This window comes from Pistacia vera, unplaced genomic scaffold (genome assembly GCF_008641045.1).
Source record: "Pistacia vera cultivar Batoury unplaced genomic scaffold, PisVer_v2 Contig459, whole genome shotgun sequence".
Classification (NCBI taxonomy): Eukaryota; Viridiplantae; Streptophyta; class Magnoliopsida; order Sapindales; family Anacardiaceae; genus Pistacia; species Pistacia vera.
The window spans coordinates 1384990-1395982 of NW_022196289.1; the positions used below are offsets into that span (position 1 = coordinate 1384990).

The following is a 10993-nucleotide window of genomic DNA, read 5'->3' on the forward strand; positions in this document are numbered from 1 at the left end:
CATATATGTATTAAGGTATTGTTGATATATGTATTAAGGTATAGTATCATATCAACAATACCATCATGATACCACAAACTTTGTTGAAATGTTATATTCAAGTAATTTTTCAACCTATTAACATAAGATTTCAAACATTAAAATCGTACAACTCTATTGCATCAAATCATTCATGGGAATATATTTACTTAGAAAGGCAATATACTTTAATCTAATTAAGCAATCCACCATAACAAGGAAAACAAAATTGAGAAAACAAACTTAGGTGATATTAATGAATTAGAATTAATAATAGAATATCACTTTTTATTTTCTTTTCATTTTTAACAATTTGATTGGGATCGTCACAATAGGTATTCCCTGTGTTCTGCTTATTTTCCTTTTCCCCATATATTATGTGGCAACAAAACCGTAACTGAATTATCTTGGTCACAAAGCATAAATGGACTGAGGATGATATAGTCAAATCTCATTAAGTAATCCACTATTCGGGAAAAAGAACACTAAAAAGAAAAGGAAAAAATAAAACAAAACAACAACAAAGAAGAAACCAAACTTGGGATAATACTTAGACTTGGCAGACGGGCGGGCCGGATAACCACGGGTATGGGTTAAGTGGATAAAAATTGAATGGGTAAGGAAATGCATAACCCATGCCCCCAGTCATGCAGGTTCGGGTGGATCCGCATGTCTCTCTCTCTCTCTCTTTTGTTCTCTTATTAATAACCTTCTTCCTCAAACAAAATTAAGGAAAATGATAAAGTCATCCAAGGTTACACATCAAATATATACATTGAATGACGTAACAAAATCTTGACTATTGATTAATATTAACTGATAATAAATTAACGATCAGGATTTTACTACGTCATTTGATACACAAATTTGATACATAATCTTTAATAACTGTAGCATTACTCAAAAATTAAAATCCCGTCCATCTTCTCAAATTTCATACTCCAGCACATAAGCCACGTCACCACTACACTTATCAAACTTCCAAGTTCGAACCGCTACACTATCAGTTCCACCACCATAAAAGAAACCCGTCCAAAGAAATAAAATTAAATTAAAAAATCAATTCAATTCACCACTGTCACATCAAAATTCATTCACTGATAAAATCCAATTTCTTTTTTTTCTTTTTTAAAAAAAAAAATCCATTTTCAAATAAAAAAATCCAAAGGAAGAATAGTCAGTCACCAGACCAAAATTTTCTTTTTAATTGGGATTTAGGATGAGCTGGATAGAGGAAAATGCACAGTGGAGCAAGAGAGAGAAGAAAAGGCAACAATGGAGGTGGATAGAGAAGAAAAGGCAAGATATTGTTGGAGAAAAGAATCCAGCAATGGAGCTGGAGAGAGAAAGAAAAATATTTTTTTCTTCCCTTTTCTATGAACCCGCCAGGTCTATTAATACTGGTGTATTACATCATCTTTATGTCAATCATTCATCTAAACATGGTATACCATTTTTTTTTTTTTTAAATTGTTTTATAACTATCTAACATCCAGTTGATTGTGGTTTAAAGATGCATCCTCTTTTAGTAATTCAAACTGTCCACTTTGTCCCCTATTGGATTGAGTAAGAAAAGAATTGTGTTTGATGGTTTACAAATCATCAAATGCTGCAAGTACCAAGCCCTCATAACTTTTTAGCAGGAAAGGGGAAATTAATGGTTTCTCTGGTTTTTGTAATCTGGCCAATTAATACAATTATTTTTCCCTTCAAATGACATGCTTCGACCTATTAGCTAAGTTCTTAAATTTCAAAGTTATGGTTTTTCCATGTCTAGTAGGAATTGCGTGTGGCTTATAGTTATCTAGGATTGTCGAAACCCAAAACTGGAAGGATCATTTGAAGACACTGATTTCAATCTTGAGTTTCGTTTCTGAAAACTTAAGAATGTAATTAATCTAGCCGTACCCATTTTATCTTGTGGTTGAGATTAGTTAAGGTCAGGCGTTTCTAAGAACAGAAAGTTTTGGAGTTTTTAATTCAAAAAATATCGGAAGACTGTTGCCCCAAAAATTCTAAGGTGAATCATCACAATCGGGATTCAATTGCCAATGGGATTATTTGTTATTAATCAATCTAAAACATCATCGCAATTTAATATTTAATTTTGTCAAAAATGAAGCTGTGCCCGTACGTTCTTCAAAATCCCTTTTAGTTTTCTGCATCTTCTTTGGAATTTGTTTCCCCTCCCCATTTCCTTATTCTGTCTTCAGCAATAGAAGCCTGCATATCACGGATCAAATCATCTCGGTCAGTTTTATCACTTCACTTTTCTTGTCTATTAGTAAGAATATTGCACATTTTACCTCTTTGTTCCAGTTGGTTTTATAAATCATCCCGAAAAGCACACAAGTCTGTACGACTGTCCCCGATAGCATTCCACACCAGATCCCCTGAATAAGATTATGATCAGTAAAATCAAACTATCAGATCAACCAATACTTTGGTTAATTATTGCATGCATGTAGATCGAGACTAAAGCAATTGCAAATTAATCTTCAAGTAATATGAGGAATAGAAGAGGAAGAGAGACTTACCAGAACACCCCAGCCAACCTTGTAACCCAGTATGAGGCCCAAAGGAATGCCAAATACATAGTAACACCCAATGTTTACATAGGCAACAACAGCTTGCCATCCAGCTCCAATGGCCACCCCTGCAAAAAGAAAATGATCTCTCATTCATATAAATAGCACATGGTGTTCCTAATAGAATAAGTTAAGATTAATTACCAGAGAGAACTGGTTGAATATTGTTAATGACGATACAGAGAGCCAGCATCGGAGTCAGGTCATTAACAACAGCTATAACTTCTGAATCACTTGAAAATAATGTTGGGTACTTGTCCCGTGTAAGGATCAGAATAATTGAGAGGACAAGGCTTATCAAAAATGCAGATATTACAGCCACCACTAATGAAAATTTTGCAGTTCTTGGGTGACCTGCCCCTAGTTCATTTGACACTCTCACACTGCATCAATTTTTAGAGTAAAATCGTTCAGTAATTTTCTTAAATGTATTGAGGTTAAGTTACATAGAAGCAGATCTCGATAGATGTGTGTTACTGCAACTAACCTTACAGCTGCATTCATTCCCAGAGCCACCATAACAGTCCACCCCAATATGTTCATGCTGCAAAATTCAATAATTCATACCACAAAAACTGTCATTAAATGATGCATTTATCATATTATAATAAAGATATATTTAACAGAAAGTTTATCTTGGCTGTTATATTATGGCTTCATTATTTTCTTGATGTGTTCTCAGATGGTGTATGCAATATTGACTGTTTTTTAAAAGTAGACGTGTAAAAATCAAACACAGAAGATAGATTGATAATTTTGATTTTTCTGGCTGAGCCATTCGACTGTTAGGTGTACCTTCTATTCAAATTTCCCAACTAATTAAATAAACTGGTTTATTTATTATATTTTACAGTACTTCGGTGGGTGTTAGGTATTCAAATTAAAATGACCTATTTCTACATCTACACAGAAACATGTGTCTTTAACATGTGCTTGTCCAGAAACTACCCAAACTGAGAGCAAGAAACTGTACTAAATCTTCCTTGGTTAGTGAAACTTAACTCTAGCTCTTTTTTTTTTAACTGAGAAAATGATGAATTGAGTTGCGGAGAAGAATCTACAGGGTTCAACTGGCGCATTTCAAATGCAAATTGGTCACAATTAATTCAACAATAAAACAAATTCCTTTTAGGTAATAATAAAAAATAAGGCTCACCAAATGGACAAAGCATCTACAGAAACCTCGGCGTTTTTTAAATATCCAGCAAACAGTATTAATGCCATAAAGTACCATACCTCCAAGCTGCAAAAGATTATAAATATAGTTAGACCAAATCTTTGGGTGAAATTAGCATAATTTGCCCTATTGAGTTAGTCCTATTTATTCATTGTGATCGAGATGGAATATATTGCCATAACAGTAAAATAATACAGCGTTAGAATATTGAGCATCTTAGACAATGATTGTTTTCAATTAGATTTGGTCATTGAGAGAGAAGATACCACAACACGTCAATTCAGCATTAACGGATAAAAAAAATCGTTCCTTGGTGGAAAAAGAGGAATAAATAATATAAGGAAAGACAAGGATCATTTTGATTCAACCAGTCATTCTAATTATAATTACACTATTCAGAAAACTAAAAAACTAAAGGTGACGACCGGTTAAAAGTTTCTCACCAGAGCATGACAGCTGACGCCAAAGACAACCGAACAAAACCCCACAAATTCTGAAAGGACTTCCATGAAAATCCAGTCCAAGCTCGCCCGCAAGTCCCACTGAAAATATAAACCAGTTGAGCTGCATCAATTAACCACCAGGATACATTTAGTACCACAGCCGCACCCACCAGACCCCAATCGAGTTTCAACATCAATAACCAACTAAAAAAAGTATGCAATATCAAGGCGGCAGCCGCAATCACAGCCATGACCATCATCTTGCTCTGAGCCTGTAAAAACTTTGCCATAGGGAAATTCACTGCGTATGCAAATAGTTGTGGAATCATCCAGATGGCGAATGTCCCCGCCGCCTTTGATATCGCTGCCGTCTGCCCTATTAAACTCAGAAGTTGTTGAGCAAATATGTATACAAACATAAGCATTAAAGCCGTAGTGTTGAGAATAACCCAAGATCTTTGCATATAGATCCCTAACATGTCAAGTTGTCCAGCTCCATAGGCTTGCCCGCACAGTGTCTCCAGGGCGCTTCCCATTCCAAGCTGCAGTTTAAATTAGTTTGATTCATTATTAATTCGAAAAATCTAATAGAAGAGTTCTCAGATGAGTACTTAATTATTATGTTACCATGAGACCGAATGAGAAGCCGGCGATGACAGAGTTCTCGACGGATACAGCAGCGAGGGCGATGGTGCTGACATGGCCGGAAAAGACTTGAGTGATGGCGCCGAGAGAGTATTGGCAGATGGAGGTGAAGATGGCAGGTCCGGCAAGGTACCATAGCTTCTTGGATTCTCTGTAGAACTCTCTGGAGAAGTCACGGAGGCCGGTGATCGGAGGGATGTCATCAGCTCCAGCGGTGAAGGTGATGGAGGAGATGGAGTTGTTGGTTTCTTTTGGAAGTGATTGTAATTGGTCTCCATCATCTCTTGGGGAGAGAAGCGGTTGCTTACTATTCTCCATCGCACAACGAGAGTGAAAGAGATTTTGAGATTACAGCTTTGAAATAGGATACTTGAGCGGGTTAATTTGCATGCATTTCTTATAATCTTATATATATATAAATGATTATAATTTTGTACTTTAACATATTTGTATATATATATTATAATGTTTGGTACGACTTATTCAAATATGTAAAATTTATTAAAATATATCAATTTCTGACATATAATAATTAATTTCATGGGAAGATAATATGAGAGATGTAAGTAAAACGATGAGATTGGGATAGATAGACACTGATCAGTGGCTTACAAACAATGAGGTTCTGTAGGAGACCCTTTTCATTTACAAAGGAGTCTGGGTATATATAAGCTCATTCCACCGCCTAAATGCCTAGCAGTTACGGTTCATATTTAACACTTGTAAGAAGCAATTAATGGTTTATGATAAGTCTTAGAAATATAATGGACCATTTGTTCACAATAATTTCTATGATAACAACACAAATAGTGTATTTAAGGATTTTATTGGATTGAAAAAGCGATCTATATATTTCAATGGACCTAGTAACATTATTTTCATGTTTCGTGATTTACATGGCTAGGACTAGCATAATCTATTTAACATTTTTTTATTTACAAATAAATGATTCACAAGTGCTTTTGTATAGAAAAAGACTTGAACTTAATCTCTTGTATAAATATTATATTTTCTCAATTAATGGATTTAAATTTTTTTCTTACCAGTATTTACCTCAAAGTAACTCCAAACACAAACATAAATATAGAGAAATGATTTTTAGGCCCATCTAAATTTCATTCCATTTATGTTTAAATAAATCTACTTTATTGATAATTTTTTATTTTATTAAAATGGTGGTGTTTAGATAACCTTGCCTTTTATAGTCACGTTATCGATCTTATATTAGTTAAGATTAAAGTTGTCAAAATGTATATATTTGAACGGTAGCAATAAACTAAGAGGTGGGGTGGGGCTGAGTATATCGATGGAAAGTCGTGTTAGATTTTGGCTCTTATTTTGTTTGGGTATTGCAGAAGCAGAGTTTGATACTATCTCCTATTCTCGTACTAAGTCAGAATTTTACAGATTTGCAAAAACACAATGAATTTGGTTGGATTCACTATGTCCACACCCACTTCATTCTTGGACTGTATAGTTATTTTGGTAAATTTTGAATGATTTCATTTAATTAGGATTTGAATTATCTTACATAAACCCAATGACTCTAAAGGTGAGCACGAGTAGCGGGTAGAACCGGAACCTGCGGGTAGAATCGGAATCAGAACCGAAACCTACTCAAAACCGACACTGTGCGGGTAGGTTCCGATTCTATTTTTTTGGAATCGACACTATGTGGTTTCGGTTCCGGTTCCTACATGTGGAGGAACTGGAACCAGAATCTAGAAAAAATAATCTGCAACGGGTGCCTTGCTTGGAACCTGTAGTGGGTACCTTGTTTTGGAACCTGAGCTGAAATAAAATATCTGTGAAAAAGGGGGGAGGGGTCTCTTGTAATTTTACATATAAAAAAATTAAAATAAAAATAGTTAAATTTTTACAATAACCTAATTAAATAAATATACAATTATACTTATTACATATAAACTACACCAAATAAAAAACTTTAATATAATATAATATATTAATATTAAAGCTTTGATTAATTAAGTGTATAATTGGAATTAAAACCAATTAAAAGTATTTTAATGTTATTAAAAGAATTATTTTTTAAAAGAATATTGGATTGAATAATAATTTAATATTTAGTTATTTCCTTCAATTATCAAGTTTTAAGTATATCTATGATTAATTAGTAATTAACTAATTATATAAAATAAATCGATAAACATTAATACATTACTAGTTAAATGATTACTTAATCAATTATAACATTACATTATAGTTAAATGATTACTTAATTAATTATAATATTTCATTATAAACATTAATACAATATTTAATTAAACGATTAAAAATTTATAATATGGTTACTTAATTTATTATAACATTACATTATAGTATGATCACATAATTAATTATAACATTACATAATGAAATAGTTACTTAACTAATTATGACATTATCCTATAAACATTAATAATTTACTATATTAGTACAATACTTAATTAAATGATTAGAAATTTAATTAATTATAACATTACATTATAAATTTATAGTATGATTACTTAATTAATTATAACATTATGTTATAAACAAATGATTACTTAATTAAAAGATTACTTAATTAATTATAACATTCCATTATAAACATTAGTACAATACTTAATTAAATGATTAGAAATTTAATTAATTATAATATTATATTAAAGATTTATAATATAATTACTTAATTTATTATAACATTACATTATAGTATAATCACATAATTAATTATAACATTACATAATGAAATGATTACTTAATTAATTATTACATTATATTATAAACATTAATAATTTATTACATTAGCACAATACCTAATTAAATGATTAAAAATTTAATTAATTATAGCATTACATTATAAATTTATAGTATGATTACTTAATTAATTATAACATTCTATTATAAACATTAGTACAATACTTAATTAAATTATTAGAAATTTAATTAATTAAAACATTACATTATAATTAAATAATTACTTAATTAATAATAACATTATATTATATTATAATCACTTAATTAATTATAACATTACATAGTTAAATGATTACTTAATTAATTATAAGTTTATAACATTATATTATAAACATTAGTAATTTACTACATTAGTACATTACTTAATTAAATGATTAAAAATTTAATTAATTATAACATTACATTATAGATTTATAGTATGATTACTTAATAAATTATAATATTCCATTATAAATATTAGTACAATATTTAATTAAATGATTAGAAATTTAATTAATTATAATATTAAATTATAGATTTATAATATGATTGTTTAATTAATTGTTTATGTTTTGGTTTTGATTGAGGAATTTTATGTGAATTGTGATGAATTGATTGAATTCAAGTATTGTCTAGAGATTAGAGGATTTATGAGTCACATTGGACATAAATGAATGAGTAATTAAAATTTATTGGAGATGTATTTGTAAATTTTTAAAATATTTTTATTATTTTTTAAATTAATAAGAGATAATTATTTTTTACAAACGCGGAAAGGAACTGGAATCTGGAACCGCTCACCCCGTCACTATTCAAGAAGGAATGGTAAGGAAAGGTTGGTGAGATATTCTCAAGATAATTAGATATTCCAGCGGGGGTTGGTAAAGTTAGTAATGATTCATATTTGGACATTATATTAGAGTCTTCCAAGGCAAAGTCTCCGTCGCTTTTAATAATGCTAAATTAAATATAATAACTCCGGACACCTTTAAATGTCTTTCTTAAAGTTCATTTTATATTGTCCCTGTCTAAGCTACTATGTTACTATCTACTATCTTTTGGATATATCTTGATTTCTCTGCCACAAACTGATTGTAGTGTTAATCTGGACAAAACTTATGGTAGCAGTTAGGTTCTAACTTTCAGAAAGAATCACACAAAGCTATGTGGGTAAATTTGATTCAGGAAATATTAGATTATTAAAAATATTAGATTATTAGAATCTTATATTACTTTAAAGATTACTGAAAATCTTTAAGAAAATATGTTTGATTAGTTGGAATAAATTGGTAGGTATGTTATATTAATATGTTTGGTTAGGATGAATAAATTGATAGGTATGTTATTAAATTACTAAATTACCCTATTTTTAAATATTATATAATATTATTTTTATTATTAATGTTTAAATAAATTTTTTAACCCCCAATATTTCAAATTTAGCTAACACCCCGCTTATATAAAACTTTAACATATAACAAACTCACCCCCACCACCCTGTCGCCACCACCACAAACCACTGTCGAAAGTCGTCGTGAGCAGCCACCGCGATCGGGAGGCCCTGCTATGGCTGTTTTTTGGCCATATTGATGGCCGAAAAGGCCATATCAAAAGCAATCAGGTCGAAAATGGCCAAATCTATTCTGGCCATTTTCAGCCATATCGGGCCTCCCGATCACTGTGGGCTGCTCACAGTGACTCTAGATGACTTAAACGACTTTCAGCGACGACTGGCGGTGGTTTGGCTGGCGACAAGCGGCAGCAGGTGGGTGGGGGGGTGGTGGCTTGGGTAAGCTGAAATTTGTTTTGATTTCAGGGTAATTTTGTCCAAAAAGTTAATTAATTGGGGTGAAATGATAAAAGCAAGATTCATGTAAATAAATTTAAAAATAAGGATATTATTGTCCTAAAATTTTATTAATAATTGATAGAATTATAACAAAAAAGATTACCCAAGTAATCTTATAATCCCTAAAAATGAGGTAATCAGATTACCTCTAATATTATCAACAATAACCAATATTGTTATTTGAAGTTTATACGTTTTTTATATTACTTGATAATCAAACATAATAATTAAGTAATATAAGATCACTACCTAACCAAACGTTCCTGTATTCATCTTTCGTGTCTGAATCTCTTTTTATTTTCACCATTATGTTATTCGACTCATTCTATTCATCATTGCTTGTCTCACGCAACATTAAATCTAAGCCCAGAACGTACAAATTATTTCTCCTGTCTCTCACCCTGTCATGGCACCCATGGTTTCTACTGAAACTTATTAAAGTTGACAGTAAGTCGAGAAATGAGGGGGGTAGACTCAGGTGGAAATTTTTCAAATTTTAATAATTTGATTGTTTCTGTCTCCAAGCTGTTTGCAATTTTTTAATCCCATCTGAAAACCAAAGTGCCATTTGGTCCTAATAATTAGTGTTTGGTTTATTTATACAAAGACATCTGCAGAGAAAGACAAACTGATAATGTCATTGCGTTCGCAGATTAAGGTTCACTTTCAGTCTACACTAGTTTAATGGTGATAGAACTCAGACATTTGGTATTCCTCTTCTCCATCAATATGATATCGAGGTACTTATCAATTTTTGTTTTGCTCACCAAATCAGATTTATTGTACCTATATTATATTTCTAGATTGATTGCCCAAAACGATTTATTATAATCTTCTCATCCCATTTATGTCGGCCTGTCGTGATATCCTTGCATTACATGTATGCTATACTTAATTTGATGTAAACATGATTTTGAGACAACTATAATTTGACTCACTGTTTATATCACTAATCATACCGACTGTTTTTTGGGGCTGCTTCAATTTGTAAATCATAAATACAGTCAAACATCTTTTTATTCAATCAAACATGAATTAAACTAATTTATTATCATAAAAATATTATAATTTAAAGAATGTGTATTATAAAAATTATTATTTTGATTTCTTATTTATAATTAACGTTTTAGTAGCATGTTAAAGATTATAATTCATTGTTTTGATAATCATTATTACAATTAAACAGAAAAAAAAAAATCTTAAAGATTATAATATAAAATATAAAGCTTTGTATCAAGAAGTTCAATCATGCTTAAAATTAGAATATCCCCACTTTAATAAGACGTCTATAAAATAGCTTTAACTTTCTAGAATGATGACTTAAAAACGATATAGTTTATGTGGAGGAAACTACCAGTCAAAGCCAGAATCTTAGTTAGCTGAAACTAATTAAGCTGCATGGCATTGGCATGGTAGTTGTTGACGATGGTTTCTTTATTGATTGGAGCCAGAGAGAAGATAAATAAAAACAAAACAAAAGATTGGCACCCACATCAAATCAAACCTATTACTGTCAAAGTTAAAATCCTGGACCACATGCATCTCCATTTCTTTG

The 10993-nt window shown here is 31.0% G+C and overlaps 1 protein-coding gene across 1 annotated transcript; it reads right to left on the bottom strand.

Annotated features, from left to right (window-relative positions):
* Positions 1-2031: 2031 nt before the first annotated feature.
* On the bottom strand, positions 2032-5279 carry LOC116144891 (protein DETOXIFICATION 29-like). Its single transcript, XM_031430309.1, has 8 exons — positions 4854-5279; positions 4227-4768; positions 3763-3849; positions 3094-3150; positions 2751-2989; positions 2556-2674; positions 2325-2411; positions 2032-2241 (listed from the first exon to the last, which is right to left on the bottom strand). The coding sequence occupies exons 1-8, from the start codon at positions 5187-5189 to the stop codon at positions 2170-2172; spliced, it is 1539 nt and encodes a 512-aa protein (XP_031286169.1). The 5' UTR covers positions 5190-5279; the 3' UTR covers positions 2032-2169.
* Positions 5280-10993: the final 5714 nt, after the last annotated feature.